Source organism: Oncorhynchus clarkii, chromosome 29 (genome assembly GCF_045791955.1).
Source record: "Oncorhynchus clarkii lewisi isolate Uvic-CL-2024 chromosome 29, UVic_Ocla_1.0, whole genome shotgun sequence".
Classification (NCBI taxonomy): Eukaryota; Metazoa; Chordata; class Actinopteri; order Salmoniformes; family Salmonidae; genus Oncorhynchus; species Oncorhynchus clarkii.
This window is the reverse complement of record NC_092175.1, coordinates 1,179,124-1,197,170: the sequence shown is the minus strand read 5'-3', so window position 1 is coordinate 1,197,170 and position 18,047 is coordinate 1,179,124. Positions and strand designations below refer to the sequence as shown.

The 18,047-nt window shown below is 42.4% G+C and overlaps 1 protein-coding gene across 1 annotated transcript in view; it reads left to right on the top strand.

The window, feature by feature from the left end:
- The window catches only part of LOC139388136 (mitogen-activated protein kinase kinase kinase 1-like), a 157,385-nt gene that overhangs the window by 91,207 nt on the left and 48,131 nt on the right, over positions 1-18,047 (top strand). The window contains exons 9-13 of the mRNA XM_071134719.1: positions 3,832-4,021; positions 4,215-4,457; positions 6,561-6,682; positions 9,957-10,048; positions 11,767-11,959. Of these exons, the coding sequence (XP_070990820.1) occupies positions 3,832-4,021; positions 4,215-4,457; positions 6,561-6,682; positions 9,957-10,048; positions 11,767-11,959 (840 nt within the window). The remainder of the gene's footprint in view (positions 1-3,831; positions 4,022-4,214; positions 4,458-6,560; positions 6,683-9,956; positions 10,049-11,766; positions 11,960-18,047) is intronic.

The window sequence follows — 18,047 nt, the reverse complement described above, 5'->3', positions numbered from 1 at the left end:
TTGTCACCAAATCCCCATATACTACCCACCCCTGTGACCTGTATGCTCTCGTTGGCTGGCCCTCACTACTTATCCGTTGCCAAACCCACTGGCTCTGGGTCATCTATAAGTCTTTGCAAGGTAAAGCCCTGCTTTATCTCAGCTCACTGGTCACCATAGCAACACCCACCCGTAGCATGCGCTCCAGCAGGCATATTGCACTGGTCATCCCCAACGCCAACTCCTTCCTTTGGCCGCCTTTCCTTACAGTTCTCTGCTGCTAATCACTAGAACAAATAGCAAACATCTCTGAAGCTGGAGTCTTATATCCCTCTCTCTAACTTTAAGCATCAGCTGTCAGAGCAGCTTACCGATCACTGTACCTATACACAGCCAATCTGTAAATAGCACACTCAACTACCTCATCCCCATATTATTACTTACCCTCTTGCTATTTTGCGCCCCAGTATCTCTACTTGCACTGAGGTGCACATCTATCCCTCCAGTATTAATGCTAAATTGTAATTATTTTGCCTCTAGGGCCTATTTATTGCCTACCTCCCTACTCTTCTACATTTGCACACACTGTACATAGATTTTTATATTTTTCTTTTCGTTTGTGTTATTGACTTTGTTTGTTTATGTGTAACTCTGTTGTTGTTTTTGTCGCACTGCTTTGCTTTATCTTAGCCCAGTATCTCTACTTGCACTGAGGTGCACATCTATCCCTCCAGTATTAATGCTAAATTGTAATTATTTTGCCTCTAGGGCCTATTTATTGCCTACCTCCCTACTCTTCTACATTTGCACACACTGTACATAGATTTTTATATTTTTCTTTTCGTTTGTGTTATTGACTTTGTTTGTTTATGTGTAACTCTGTTGTTGTTTTTGTCGCACTGCTTTGCTTTATCTTAGCCAGGTCGCAGTTGTCAATGAGAATTTGTTCTCAACTGGCCTACCTGGTTAAATAAAAGTGAAATAAAAATATTCTGATTCACGCAGTCTCCTCTGAACAGTTGATGTTGAGATGTGTCTGTTACTTGAACTCTGTGAAGCATTTTTTTAGGGGTGCTCTTTCTACTTCTGGTAACTCTAATGAACTGATCCTCTGCAGGAGATGTAACTCTGGGTCTTCCATTCCTGTGGCGGTCCTCATGAGAGCCCGTTTCATCATCTTCATTGTTTTTATGATGCTCTTGAAGAAACGTTAAAAGTTCCTGAGATTTTCCGGATTGACTGACCTTCATGTCTTGATGGACTGTTGTTTCTCTATGCTTGTTTTATTTTTGCATTTTTTTATTTAACCATTATTTCACCAGTGGGCCCATCAGGAAGTCCAGGACCCAGTTGCACCAGGTGGGGTTCAGACCCAGGGCCCCCCTTATCTTAATGATAAGCTTGGAGGGTACTATGGTGTTCAACAGTACTTGTCAGTTGAAAAAAAATGATAGCGGGGCTCACAATGCAAATAGTCAGGTAGCCATTTGATTACCTGTTCAGGAGTCTTATGGCTTGGGGGTAAAAACTGTTGAGAAGCCTTTTTGTCCTATGACTGTTAAATTTGATTTGATTTGATTTATGACTGTGGTGGCTGGGGTCTTTGACCATTTGTAGGGCCTTCCTCTGACACCGCCTGGTGTAGAGGTCCTTGATGGCAGGTAGCTTAGCCCCTGTGATGTACTGGGCCATACGCACTATCCTCTGTAGTGCCTTGCGGTCAGAGGCCAAGCAATTGCCACCTAAACCACCACTCCTTGGATATGTAGCCAGCCACTGTAAAACATTATATACAGTTAAAGTCTGAAGTTTACATACACCTTAGCAAAACATATTTAAAGTCAGTTTTTCACAATTCCTGACATTTAATCCTAGTAAAAATTACCTGTCTTAGGTCAGTTAGGATCACCACTTTATTTTAAGAATGTGAAATATCAGAATAAGAGTAGAGAGAAGGATTTATTTCAGCTTTTATTTCTTTCAGAAGTTTACATACACTCAAATCGTATTTGGTAGCATTGCGTTTAAATTGTTTAACTCGGGTCAAATGTTTTTGGTAGCCTTCCACAACCTTCCCACAATAAGTTGGGTGAATTTTGGCCCATTCCTCCTGACAGAGCTGGTGTAACTGAGTCAGGTTTGTAGGCCTCCTTGCTCGCACACGCTTTTTCAGATCTGCCACACAAATTTTCTATAGGATTGAGGTCAGAGCTTTGTGATGGCAACTCCAATATCTTGACTTTGCTGTCCTTAAGCCATTTTGCCACAACTTTGGAAGTATGATTGGTGTCATTGTCTATTTGGAAGACCCATTTGCGACCAAGCTTTAACTGATGTCTTGAGATGTTGCTTCAATATATCCCCATAATTTTCATACCTCATGATGCCATCTATTTTGTGAAGTACACCAGTCCCTCCTGCAGCAAAGCACCCCCACAACATGATGCTGCCACCCCCATGCTTCAAGGATGGGATGGTGTTCTTTGGCTTGATTTGTGCTTTTCACACCAAAGTACGCTCATCTCTAGGAGACAGAACACGTCTCCTTCCTGAGCGGTATGACGGCTGCGTGTTCCCATGGTGCTTATTCTTGCGTACTATTGTTTGTACAGTTGAACATGGTACCTTCAGGCGTTTGGACATTTCTCCCAAGGATGAACCAGGTCTTGGCTGATTTATTTTGATTTTCCCATGATGTTAAGCAAAGAGGCACTGATTTTGAAGGTAGGCCTTGAAATACATCCACAGGTACACCTCCAATTGACTCAAATTATATCAATTAGTCTATCAGAAGCTTCTAAAGCCATGACATAATTTTCTGGACTTTTCCAAGCTGTTTAAAGGCACAGTCAATTTAGTGTATGTAAACTTCTGACCACTGGAATTGTGATACAGTGAATTATAAGTGAAGTAATCTGTCTGTAAACAATTGTTGGAAAAATTATTGTGTCATGCACAAAGTAGTTGTCCTAATGGACTAGCCAAAGCTATAGTTTGTTAACAAGAAATATATAATATAACATACCACTGAATGAGCTCAGGCCGTACCATAAGTACATGCATGTATGCTAAATACACTATCCTCAATCATATCTTTGAACTTTAAGTACCACAGAATGCTCAGCAAGGCTTAGGGCTAGGGCCTATGCTGGTGCCCGGGCTCTCTGTGTGTGAGTGTGTGTGTGTTTATGCACGTTTATGCGCGAGTGTACGCGTCTGCGTTTGTGTGTGCACTCATAGGTTGGTCGTGAGCTGAATCCTCTCCACGGCTCGGTTAGATGAGCTAGACAGCCAGACACCAGACCTTGTTTTGTGCGTCTGCCTGGGAATGAAATGATAGAAGCCCATTTCTTGTTGTTTTTCCCCCTCAAGCAATGAATACAATCAGAAAGGGTCTGTGTTACCCCCTCCGCTTCCTCCCTGCACTGAAACCCTAACCAGCTGTTTTTCGCTGAAAAATGTCAAACCGCCATTATAATAATGATGTCACATGACCCTTGTGCCAATCCAACAGGTAGGACAGAGTTTCGAAAGAAGGGATTCAGATTTTTTCACCAGTTTGGTGCCAGTTTGGTGCCAGTTTGGTGCCTGCTGTCTTCAGAAAGGGGAATTTTACCCGTCCTCTCCTTTGACTAACCCCCCCCCCCATTTCATCCTGTTTGTATAACTATATTCCTGACCGTGCCTGTATCAGCATATTCTTGACCAAGGCTATTTGTAATATCAGTTGCTCAAAACATGAAAATGCTAATACTCAAATTTACAATTCAAACCTTGACTCTACTGCCACCATTTTTAAAAGTTCCCCAAAAGTTGCTAAAACCTGGCTGACTTTGGCATCTTTCTCGGCAGCCATGACCCCTCCTCTGTCTCTATTGAGAACGCTGCAGCGGTGGGTCATCCCCAGGCGTCATCATCGTCCCACAGCGAGGGGTACTCCAGAGGCTGGTCATCGTCCCAGGATGGGGACTTCACCCTGCCCCAATTCGAGGTCCAGCAGGTCCCCCAGAACTACAAAGAACTGGCCGAGCCCTGGATCAAGGTGAGAGGGGTGGAAAGATAGATGTGGGGTCTAATAATGTCGACCAGACCTGGATCAAACACATATGTACAATACTTTCAAATACTTTATTTACCATTTGAGCTTGCATTTTGTGACTATTCCATTCCATTTTGGAATTGTTCCATTACACTAGGCAAACAAAACCAAATGTCTTCATCCCTTTCCTCTCTAGGTGTTTGGCATGGAGGTGGTGGGCTGCCTGTTCTCCAGGAACTGGAACATCCGGGAGATGGCCCTGCGGCGGCTGTTGCACGACGTCAGTGGCGCGCTCCTCCTGGCCAATGGCGAGCACTCCTGCCCGGGGGCCGGTGCGGGCTGTACAGAGGTGTCAGGTGATGTGGTGTTGGAGTCATGCTGCAGTGTCCTCTCCATGGTGTGTGCTGACCCTGTCTACAAGGTCTACGTGGCCGCACTGGTGAGACTCTTTAATATTACTGTACCCCCACAGATCCTGTGAAACTAAGAATCAAGTTTTACTGTGTAATTATATAACTGTGCCATACTCAGGCTGTCAGGGAAAGCATTGTGAACCCTTTAAAGTCTTAGGCCCCATCCAGAAACAACTCCGAGCCCAGCGATTCCCAAAAGTGTATCTTTATTAGGATGCCATGATGACAGCTGATCTTGGGATTGGGACTAACTTCTGTAATTTGATCAAAGGAAAGAATTGGATATGTCTAAGAAATATGGTTGTAGATCCATCTAGTGGTTGGACTGGGCCTTTTGATATTCATACGTGTTCCTGATAAGTGAGAGGCCCATATATCTAATATATCTTCACTTGATTAGCTGATTCGCACTACCTGATCTCTGTGTTCACCCTTTGGCCCTTCTCCCTCCCACCCAATATTGATGAAAGTTATCTCTTGAATTGTGCTGAAGTTCACTTCAACAACAAGGTAGTCTGGTTAGCTCTAAAGTCCACTGAACATCCAGGAAGTCTCAACAGAGTCAAACCAGCAGGGATCCTCCAGGGACAGACTGAGCGAGAAAAAAAGGTCTTTCTCGCTATTTATTTACTTGGTCTCTTTGAATAATAGTTTATTTTTTTAAAAGTATTTGTCATTTAGCAGACACTCTACTGTAGTGTACACTCTACTGTAGTGTACACTCTACTGTAGTGTACACTCTACTGTAGTGAGTGCATACGTTTTTCATACTTTTTTTTTTACTTATCCCTTGTGGGAATTGAGCCCACTACCTGGCATTGCGAGTGCTATGCTCTACCAACCTAGACACACGGGATCCTAGTTCTTGGTGCGTGTTTTAAAAAATGCAGGCCCTCTGGACAATCGACATTTCCCCAAAGCACTTTGCTTCAGCAGAGCAGCAGTTATGGAAAACAAAAAAAATTCTGTCCTCTTGGGGGTTTTCCAGGGTGTTTAGTAGCAGACAGACTTTGGTGTTTACTGTATTCTACTATCAAGACAAAGAAGGGGATGGTGGGGATGGTGGGGATGGTGGGTGGACAAAGAATACCACGGGCACCACCAGATTTGGAGTGGGCCAGATCGACTTAAATTGTTGCTTTGAAAAGGCTCTATTTTGTTTGAGGTTGAAGAGCGCCCTCACATCGCGGGGCAAAGTCGTTAGCTACGCGTGCACTACCTGGGACCTTGTAGCAAGTGAAAACGGCAGAGCCACCATTTCAAGAACTTATTTTCTTACCTTTTCGTACCATGTGATGTGGCCCTCACTATTGGAAGTAAACGCTTGTTTATTGATATGATCTGTCTCCTAAGAGTGGAGTAGACTCTGGGAGCATGGAGTAATGGGGGTCGAGAGGGAGTGGAGTAGACTGGGAAGTATGGAGCAAATGGGGTTGACAGGGAGAGATAGTGTGCATTGTGTGTGTGAGCATGAAAGAGCGAGTGGGACAAAGTAGTTAGAGGGAGGGAAGCATGAGGGGGAGGAAGGAGTAACCTTGCCTGCCTGGCAGAGGGAGAGTGAGAAAGAACTTTGAATCTGTCTCTGGGCAGCGTTCCAGTGCAACGCTCTATCAGTCACCAGTTCCCACGCCTCTTCTCTCGAAGCACCACCAAGGCTCCACCTCCTGCCAAGGCCACAGAGGCCTCTCTAATGGCCTTGAGGTCAGGCCCAGGCAGCCATATTGTCACAGGAATAGACAGGGTCGTATCTCGGCGGGGTCAAAAGTACAATTCCTCCCACCACCGAACCACAGTGTTATGTTAGGGCACTCCAAGAGGTCTTGTGTTTCTCAATAATTCTATTAAATGCCCAGAGATTTGTTTTCTCTCTGTCTCGTATTTTCCAATAACTTTAACTTTTTAGGCCTATACTTTTTTCGCTTGATATATAGAATTCTCAACTCATACTTGATAGTAGGTTCTCAGCCATTAGTTTGACCAGGCCATCTAATATTTTGTGATGAAGCTTTTCACTACACATCACCATATCTCCTTTTTAACTTTCCACACACTGGACACACAGTAACAATATTGGTACTTTATGTTTGAGTTGTAAATGTGAACCCTGGTCTCTTGTCCTCTTTCTGTAGAAAACCTTGCGGGCCATGCTGGTGTACACGCCCTGCCACTCGGTGTCTGAGCGCTCACGGCTGCAGCAGCTGCTCCGGCCCGTGGTGGAGACTATCCTTGTCAAATGTGCCGATGCCAACAGGTAAAGTCCGTCTCAAACTAACGAGTGGGATAGATACAGTATGCGAGCCTGCCAGTGGTTCACTGCAACTGCTAGTAGCTAGTGCCCTCTGGTGGGGAATACAAAACATGACATGCACTTGTTAGATGATGTACTGCAGGGGTGTCAAAGTCAAATGGACGGAGGGCCAAATAAAAAAATCAGCTACAAGACGAGGGCCGGACTGTTCGAATGTTCATTGAAAAAATTTTAAATGACGCATATAGTCTAGTGAACCTAATTGAACCTACTGAAAACCTAACAAATATATTACAATATGATCAGATAAATAAAGCAATATTTTCTTATGGCTCTGTCAGTAATCTTTAATTTTCAACAGACACAAAAGACAAATTTCCTTTATATAAATATCCCCATAACATGAACATTAAATGAAAGAAACCGGTATTCAAGGCACCATCAGTAGACTATATTTTCTATTTTAGCAAAAGTGGGCTAAATTTACTTCAAAGAAAAAACAATAATAGCAATTTTCTATCATCCACTCAACTGAAATATTTTTAAAATATAATTGGATTGAAATACAAAAAAATAAAGTGCAAAAATCTATTAATCAAAAACAACACTTTGTTTAAGGAGAAGTAACATGCAGTGAAAACAAATATTAAATTTTAACTTTTAAACTTGAACTGAGTAAAAACTCTAAATATGTGATTGCACAGTAATGTTCACTTGTTTGAGGTTGAGGGTGATACTTGGTGGTGTCCCATCTTTTCCACAAGTTCATCAATGTTCGGGGTAAGGCTCTGAGCTGAAGAAATCCTCAGAATTGAGTGGAGGTGTTCAGCAGTAAGTCGACTTCTGTGTGATGTTTTGTTCAGGTTCATCAAAGAAAACAGTTGTTCACACAGGTATGTGCTGCCAAACATAGACAACGTTTGAGCAGCCTGGATGCGCAGCTGGGGCATTGTGCCGGGGAGGAAACGGGCGAACTCCGCAGCACCCACTGCCGCATATTTTGCCCTCAGTGCATCATTGCATTGGAGGTCAATCAACTCCATTTGGAGGTTTGGTGGTGAGCTTTCCACGTCAACAGCAAATGGGTTACCGAGCAGTTCCAACCTGCTTTTTTGTGCTTCAAAGTCAGCAAATCGGCGTCGAAAGTCAGCGGCAAGCATACCTATTTTATCAGCCAACTGTGTGCTCGGGAACGCACTGGTAGAGAGCTTCTCTTTCATGGTCTGGCAGCTGGGAAAGTGGCTCAAATTTTCTTTCCGCATCTGCGTCTCCCACAGAGTCAGTTTGGTTTTAAATGCCTTCACTGTACTGTACATATCAGAGATGACACGATCCCGACCCTGCAGCTGCAAGTTTATTGCATTCAGATGACTCGTAATGTCACACAGAAAAGCCATTTCACACAGAAACATTTCGTCTCGGAGTTGTGTTGTGTCTTTCCCTTTGCTGTCCAAGAACAGACAAATCTCCTCACGAAGCTCGAAACATCTTTGAAGCACCTTTCCCTGGCTTAGCCATCGCACCTCTGTGTGATAAGGCAAATCACCATGCTCCGTTTCTAACTCCGTCAGAAATGCCTTGAACTGGCGGTGATTCAAACCTTTGGCTCTGATAAAGTTAACTGTGCGCGTGATGATGCTCATTACATGCTCCATTTTCAAGGCTTTACCGCACAACGCTTCCTGGTGTATGATACAATGATAAGCTGTCAGCTCACCTGTCGCGTTTTCCTCTTGCATCTTTTCCCGTATCTTCGCCACCAGTCCGCTCCTGTGTCCACACATCGCAGGTGCTCCGTCGGTTGTCAAACCCACGAGTTTTTCCCAAGGCAGCTCCATCTCATTTACACATCTTGACACCTCTTCATACAAATCATGCCCCGTAGTTGTGCCATGCATAGGACGTAAAGCCAAAAACTCCTCTGTCACGCTTAGGTTGGAGTCCACTCCGCGGATGAAAATTGACAACTGGGCAATGTCAGAAATGTCGGTGCTCTCATCCACAGCCAAGGAATATGCAATAAAATCTTTTCCCTTTTTCACAAGCTGCTCTTTTAGATTGATGGACAACTGGTCTACTCTCTCGGCAATGGTGTTTCTGCTCAGACTCACATTTAAAAAGAGTTGCCTTTTTTCTGGGCAAACTTCGTCACAAACTTTAATCATGCAGTTTTTGATGAAATCCCCCTCCGTAAATGGCCGGGCTGATTTAGCGATCTCTTCTGCCAAAATAAAACTGGCCTTGACAGCAGCCTGGCCTTGTGATTTGGCTTTTTTGAACAGAGCCTGTCGAGATTTGAGGCCTCGTTTTAATTCCTCTGCCTTTTGTAGCCTTTGTTCCATGTCCATATTCTTGTTTTTGTCCGCGTGTTTCGTTTCATAATGTCGTCTCAGATTATACTCTTTCAGTACCGCCACACTTTCTCCACACAGAAGACACACAGGTTTTCCAGCTACCTTCGTGAACATATACTCCGACTCCCACCTTGTTTGAAACCCCCGGTTCTCAGTATCCACCTTCCGTTTTGCCATTTTTGATGGGTATCTGAAAGTTAATTTTACTGTGATGCTGACGACTGCTGTGCCAATAAATATTGAAATGAAGCAGCCTACTGCTCGGTGCGTCACCTTTGCATTGTGGGAAATGTAGTATTGGTGCGTGTAAAAGATCTGCGGGCTGCCGGCTTGCTGCGGGCCGGTTCTAATAATAAATCAAGATCATCCCAGGGGCCGTAAAAAACCTTCTTGCGGGCCGGATGTGGCCCGCGGGCCTTGACTCTGACATATGTGATGTACTGTATATCAGGGGTATTCAAATAGGAGCCAGGAGGTCCAGAGCTTCTTTTCTGTTCTACCTTATAATTCATTGCACCCACCGGGTGTCCCAGCTCTAAATCAATCATTGATTAGAGGGGACGAATGAAAATCAGCAGTGGAACTGGCTTTGAGGTCCAGATTAGAATTTGTCTGATATACATCTTCAAGAACTGACTCAAACATGACCACCTTTTCTTGTGATATAATACTGTATTCATTAGGTTGATAGTACATTAATTAACAGATTACATTCCCCATGTCTCATTTCAATGTCTCAATTGCACAATGTGTAGTCTTGGTTAACCCAGAACTACAATCTCGCTGGTCAGATATGTTTACGTCGTCTGTTCACGATAGATTACAAACTGTAAAATAAAAAAATTATTTCAAAATTAATGAAAAGCATTAGCAGTCTAGCATGGACATACATTTTGAGTGTTGTTTCTCTGTGTCATGTCCAGTCGTACCAGCCAGCTGTCAGTGTCAACACTACTGGAGCTGTGTAAAGCCCAGGTAGGAGAGCTGGCCGTGGGCAGAGAGATCCTCAAAGCAGGTAAGAACTACAAATCCCATTTATCCTCGCTGGGTGTTCAGCGGAAATAGCACTCTCTCTCCCCATATTACTCAAATTGATGTACAGTGGTTTGCGAAAGTATTCAACCCCCTTGTCATTTTTCCTATTTTGTTGCCTTACATCCTGGAATTAAAATAGATTTTGAGGGGTTTGTATAATTTTATTTACACAACATGCCTACCACTTTGAAGATGCAAAATATTTTTTACAGTGAAACAAACAAGAAATAAAACCAAATAAAAAAGAAAACTTGTGTGCATAACTATTCTCCCCCCAAAGTCAAATTACAGCAATTACAGCTGAAGGTCTCTTGGGGTATGTCTCTACAAGCTTGACACATCTAGCCACTGGGATTTTTGCCCATTCTTCAAGGCAAAACTGCTCCAGCTCCTTCAAGTTGGATGGGTTCCGCTGGTGTACAGCAATCTTTAAGTCATACCACAGATTCTCAATTGGATTGAGGTATGGGCTTTGACTAGGCCATTCCAAGACATTTAAATGTATCCCCTTAAACAATTTGAGTGTGGCTTTAGCAGTATGCTTAGGGTCATTGTCCTGCTGGAAGGTGAACCTCTGTCCCAGTCTCAAATCTCTGGAAGACTGAAGCAGGTTTCAGAATTTCCCTGTATTTAGCGCCATCCATCATTGCTTCAATTCTGACCAGTTTCCCAGTCCCTGACAATTAAAAACATCCTCACAGCATGATGCTGCCACCACCATGCTTCACTGTGGGGATGGTGTTGGGTTTGTGCCAGAAATAGCGTTTTCCTTGATGGCCAAAAAGCTCAATCTTAGTCTCATCTGACCAGAGGACCTTCTTCCATATGTTTGGGGTGTCTCCCACATGCCTTTTGGCGAACACAAAAAGTGTTTGCTTATTATTTTCTTTAAGCAATGGCTTTTTTTCTGGCCACTCTTCCGTAAAGCCCAAATGTGTAGAGTGTATGGCTTAAAGTGGTCCTATGGACAGATACTCAAATCTCCGCTGTGGAGCTTTGCAGCTCCTTCAGGGTTATCTTTGGTCTCTTTGTTGCCTCCCTGATTGATGCCCTCCTTGCCTGGTCCGTAAGTTTTGGTCAGCGGTGACATATTCTTTCAATTTTTTAATAATGGATTTAATGGTGCTCTGTGGGATATTCAAAGTTTCTAATATTTTTTTATAACCCAACCCTGATCTGTACTTCTCCACAACTTTGTCCCTGACCTGTTTGGAGAGCTCCTTGGTCTTCTTACCGCTTGCTTGGTGGTGCCCCTTGCTTAGTGGTGTTGCAGACTCTGGGGCCTTTTAGAACAGGTGTATATATACTGAGATCATGTGACAGATCATGTGACACTTAGATTGCACACAGGTGAACTTTATTTAACTAATTATGTGACTTCTGAAGGTAATTGGTTGCACCAGATCTTATTTAGGGGCTTCATAGCAAAGTGGGTGAATACATATGCACGCACCACTTTTCAGTTTTTTTTTATTTTTAATTTTATGAAATAAGTCATTTTTTCCATTTCACATTAAATCCAAATAAAAATCTATTTAAATTACAGGTTGTAATGCAACAAAATAGGAAAAACGCCAAGGGGATGAAGACTTTTGCAAGGCACTATACATGACTATAACTCATGTCTTAACAACAGTTTACAAATTTAAAAAAGGCCCAACTGACTACTCATTGTAAACGTCTCTACCTTTCTCCCAGGGTCCATCGGTATTGGCGGGGTGGACTATGTCCTGAACTGCATCCTGGGGCCCCAGACGGAGGCCAATAACTGGCAGGCCCTGATGGGCCGCCTTTGTCTGATTGACAGGCTCCTGCTAGAGTTCCCCGCCGAGTTCTACCCCCACATAGTTTCTGGAGGGGACTGCCACCAGTCTCAGACCCTGGGGGAGAGGTCCGTGATTTTATAGTCATATCATATAGCCTTGAGCGCACAGCCATGAGTTGGTGACCTTGTCCTTGTATAGCTTTGTTGGTCACCTACAGTAGCTGCAGACTCGAGTCTCCGGGGGAGAGGTGGAGGTGCGCCACAGGGATGAGCATTGTGCCCAGTGATATTTTGTTTTGATCATGTCGTCATGTAGCCTTGAGCTCACAGCCTTGAGTTGGTGACCTTGCAAAAATAATTTGGTGGGTGCTTATATTTGAGATCTTTTTTTTGCGTATCCCGACTCCCCCTGAGACACCCTCGGAGAGTGGGGTCACGGCCAGTCTGTCATTATCAACAGCGACCTTGGAGCAATTAGGAAAAAAGGAGGAAAATTGAAAAAGGTTCTTCTTCATAATATAACTGTTTATTTTTAATTATGTTTTATGATAGCTGAAAAACAAGAAAATGTGTTTTTCCCTGTGTTTGAGGAAGGGGAAGAGTAGACCCAAAGGTGCACAGTTTGAATCCCGCCTCGGCCAGAATTGACATTTCTAAACAACCACTTTAGTGTTCTTTTTCACATTGGTGAATTTAAGATCACCTAAGTTAATGATGGAACGATTATGGTAGCATAATCATAACATATAGATGTGTTGTTCTTTATTGCTGTACTATTCTCCTGTTACCTTGTTTATGCAATTAGTATATTAAATGATCAATTATCTGCTGCAGTTTCTTGTGGACTGCATATTACCTGATATAATTGTAAATATACTGAACAAAAACATGAACGCAACATGCAGCAATTTCAAACATTTTACTAAGTTACAGTTAATAAAAGTCCATTTAAATATATTCATTAGGCATGAATCTATGGATTTCACATGATTGGGAATACAGATATGCATCTGTTGGCCACAGATACCTTAAATAAAAAGGTCATGGAAGAAGGCCATGGAAGAACTGGGACATTTTCAGCTTCCAGGAATTGTGTACAAATCCTTGCAACATTGGGCCGTGCACAGGGCTGTGGCAGTCATTAATTTTTGTCAGACGGTTATTGCCATGCAAAAGACCGCTGGTCTCACAGTAATTAACTTAAACAGGTTTACCATCTCCAGGCCTCTAGCCATACAAGCCGCTGTTGCCTTTGCAACATCTACATTTAAAAAAAGGATAATAAATCAATTTAATATACACCATCACAACAAATCCATGATTTATTTTAGTCAGATCTAAAGAAACATTATGATATGAAAATAATGTATTTCCAAAGAAGAGAATATGTGTTGGCCTACTGTAGACCTAAGTTATCTGGTTCCATGCCATAGGCTGTAGGCTTGTTCATTTAGCTGACAAGATATGCTTCCCATGCCATTATTTTATTTGATCTGATTTTATAGTAAGATGAATATAGTTGACATTAGCTGAATAAAATAGAAAGGATATTTTTCCCATTACAGATTGACTGCGCGCATATGAAGTTGCTATATATTGCTATAAGTGATCATTTGAAACAAGTCCTATATGCTAGATTTAGAGTTATTTGTCAACTTTAGTTGTGAATGATACAAACCTTAGAATGTCAGTAAAGTAAGCAAAAATGGCTTCTCATCAACTGATCATATTTTCACGCATCAGACTATTCTCAATTTGATCTTGTCTTTACTAATTATTTTTGATTCACAATAGCCCATTATCAAATGGGCCATTGCACTCAAATAGCCTAGTGAATGGAGGCTGTACGCTTTCCCGCCAGTCTGTTATGTAGGCTACTTGGGTTTTATAGTGGAGCATATGCTTAATATATAACATGAGCAGCTGAGAAATAAATATAAGAACACTTACTTCACTCCATGCATCAACCACTGTTTGAGGAGCATGCTCTCGCTGCTCGATAGGTGAGATTCTCCCAAACGCTATGCCATGGTCTCTCTCCAACCTTGTTCCTGCAGCTACCCTGTGCTTAGTTTGGGAAACCAAGTGTTATCTGTTCGGGAACATCAATGTTTTCGCAAAGAAATACGATAATACAGTCCACACTCAACAGCGATTACTCAAATTTTGGAGTATAGGCTAGACCAATTATGTACCAAAACATCTTAAATCAGTTTTATGTTTTTCTATCATACATACAGTTGAAGTCGGAAGCTTACATACACTTAGGTTGGAGTCATTAAAACTTGTTTTTCAACCAACTCCACAAATTTCTTGTTAACCAACTATAGTTTTGGATAGTCGGTTAGGACATCTAATTTTTGCATGACACAAGTAATTTTTCCAACAATTGTTTACAGAGATTATTTCACTTATAATTTAAGCAGCATGCCCCCCTGCATACCACTGCTGGCTTGCTTCTGAAGTTAAGCAGGGTTGGTCCTGGTCAGTCCCTGGATGGGAGACCAGATGCTGCTGGAAGTGGTGTTAGAGGGCCAGTAGGTGGCACTCTTTCCTCTGGCCTAAAAAATATCCCAATGCCCCAGGGCACTCTGTGTAGGGTGCCGTCTTTTGGATGGGATGTTAAATGGGTGTCCTGACTCTCTGAGGTCATTAAAGATCCCATGGCACTTATCGTAAGAGTAGGGGTGTTAACCCCGGTGTCCTGGTTAAATTCCCAGTCCGGCCTTCAAACCATCACTGTCACCTAATAATCCCCAGTTTACAATTGGCTCATTCATCCCCCTCCTCTCCCCTGTAACTATTGCCCAGGTCGTTGCTGTAAATGAGAACGTGTTCTCAGTCAACTTACCTGGTAAAATAACGGGGGGGAAAATAAAAATTCCAGTGGATCAGAAGTTTACACACACTAAGTTGACTGTGCCTTTAAACAGCTTGGAAAAGTTCTGAAAAGGATGTCATGGCTTTAGAAGCTTCTGATAGGCTAAATGACATAATTTGAGTCAATTGGAGGTGTACCTGTGGATTTATTTCAAACGCAGTGCCTCTTTGCTTGACATCATGGGAAAATCAAAAGAAATCAGCCAAGACTTCAGAAAAAAAATTGTAGACCTCCACAAGTCAGGTTCATCCTTGGGAACAAATTCCAAATGCCTGAAGGTACCACGTTCATCTGTACAAACAATAGTACCCAAGTATAAACACTGTGGGACCACGCAGCCGTCATACCGCTCAGGAAGGAGACACATTCTTTCTCCTAGAGATGAACGCACTATGGTGTGAAAAGTGCAAATCAATCCCAGAACAACAGCAAAGGCACACTTGTGAAGATGCTGGAGGAAACAGGTACAAAAGTATCTATATCCACAGTAAAACAAGTCCTACATCAACATAACCAGAAATGCCGCTCAGCAAGGAAGAAGCCACTGCTCCAAAACCGCCATAAAAAAAACAGACTACGGTTTGCAACTGCACATGGGGACAAAGATTGTACTTTTTAGAGAAATGTTCTTTGGTCTGATGGAAAAAAAATAGAACTGTTTGGCCATAATGACCATCGTTATGTTTGGAGGAAAAAGTGGGAGGCATGCAAGCCAAAGAACACCATCCCAACCGTGAAGCACGGGGGTGGCAGCATCATGTTGTGGGGGTGCTTTGCTGCAGGAGGGACTGGTGCACTTCACAAACTAGATGGCATCATGAGGTAGGAAAATTATGTGGGTATATTGAAGCAACATCTCAAGACATCAGTCAGGAAGTTAAAGCTTGGTCGCAAATGGGTATTCCAAATGGACTATGACACCCAAGCATACTTCCAAAGTTGTGGCAAAATGGCTTAAGGACAACAAAGTCAAGTTATTGGAGTGGCCATCACAAAGCCCTGACCTCAATCCTATAGAAAATGTGGGCAGATCTGAAAAAGTGTGTGCGAGCAAGGAGGCCTACAAACCTGACTCAGTTACACCAGCTCTGTCAGGAGCAATGGGCCAAAATTCACCCAACTTATTGTTGGAAGCTTGTGGAAGGCTACCTGAAACGTTTGATCCAAGTTAAACAATTTAAAGGCAATGCTACCAAATACTAATTGAGTGTATGTAAACTTCTGACCCACTGGGAATGTGATGAAAGAAATAAAAGCTGAAATAAATAATTCTCTCTCTCATTCTGACATTTCACATTCTTAAAATAAAGTGGTCCTCACTGACCTAAAACAGGGATTTTTACTAGGATTAAATATCACGAATTGTGAAAAACTGAGTTTAAATTTATTTGGCTAAGGTGTATGTAAACTTCAGACTTCTACTGTGATATGCTGTAGTCAATGTATTGTATTGTATTGCACAATGATAATATTAATTCAGTTTTTTTTTAGGTAAAAAAAAAAAAATCATTTAAACTTGATGTATCTAGGCAAGTTAGTTAAGAACACATTCTTATTTACAATGACGGCCTACCAAGAGGCAAAAGGCCTCATGCGGGGACAGGGCCCTTGGATTATTTTTTATATTTTTTTATTAATACAATATAAATATAGGACAAAACACGCATCACAACAAGAGAGACAACAGAACACTACATAAAGAGAGACCTAAGACAACAACATAACAAGGCAGAGAAACATGACAACATAGCATGGTAGCAACACAACATTACAACAACATGGTACGAACACAACATGGTAGCAGCACAAAAACATGGTACAAACATTATTGGGCACAGACAACAGCACCAAGGTCAAGAAGGTAGAGACAACAATACAAAGAATCGACAACTGTCAGTAAGAGTGTCCATGATTGAGTCTTTGGGCCTATGCATAATCTCTAATATGCATGGCAGAAAAACATAAAACTGATTTAAGATGGTTTGAATTAATTATCACTTAAATAGCATTGTCCATTTCTTTGTGTTAGGCTTTGAAGCAACATCCACAACAACCATCTTTTACACTGTTTCCATCTGCCATTGACGTTCTTTCTTCAAATGTATCATCACAGTGAGTTTTAAAAGTATGATAGGCCTACTGTTTTGATGATAATTGTTTGTTGTGATTTTCAATGGCATTTGCATTGATGTCAGAGTGGTTAGAGGGACAATAGAGCCCCGAGGACCAGGCCATTAGAACCTGATGGTGGTAGTTAGCAAGTTGGGTATTACAAAGGCATGTCCAGAGTGCATAAAGTGAGATTACCATGACTCAATGGTCACGTGGAATTTTACTGCAGTCATCGGTAGCACTGTCACAGCAACAGCCCTAGCCGTGCATTATCATGCTGAAACATGAGTTGATGGCGGCAGATGAATGGCACGACAATGGGCCTCAGGATCTTGTCACGGTATCGCTGTGCATTCAAATCGCCATCAATAAAATGCAATTGTGTTCCTTGTCTGTCGCTTATGCCTGCACATACCATAACCCCACTGCCACCATCTGTTAACATCAGAAAACTGCTCACCCACACAACGCCATACACGTGGTCTGCGGTTGTGAGGCCGGTTGGACATACTGACAAATTCTTTACAACGACGTTGGAGGCAGCTTAGGGTCGAGAAATGAACATTAAATTCTCTGGCAACAGCTCTAGTGGGCATTCCTGCAGTCAGCATGCCAATTGCACGCTCCCTCAAACCTGAGACATCTGTGGCATTGTGTTGTGTGACAAATATGCACATCTTATTGTCCCCAGCACAATGTGCACCTGTGTAATGATCAAGTTGTTTAATTAGCTTCTTGATATGCCATTCCTGTCAGGTTCCTGTCAGGTGGATGAAATGCTCACTAACAGGAATGTAAACAAATTTGTGCACAGAATTTGTGAGAAATAAGCTTTTTGTGCGTACAGAACATTTCTGGGATCTTAATTTTAGCTCATGAAACAAGGCACCAACACTTTACATGTTGCGTTTATATTTTTGCTCAGTGTATATCACGTCCCATTGGGTACAGACGTCAATTCAACGTCTATTCCACGTTGGTTCAACATAATTTCATTTAATTGATGTGGAAATTATGTTGATTCAACCTGTGTGTGCCCAGTGGGAAAGAAAGGAATGGTTTGTGACACACAAGCGCAACCGTGGGTTAATGCTGGATCTGATTGAATCAAGCCCCTAATTGTAGAAAGAAGATAAAACGGACTGGAGTACAGCAGAGTCTGTATGGAAACTAGTGATCCGTTGCCACTCATCAAACCAATGAAGTTTTTTGCATGGGTGG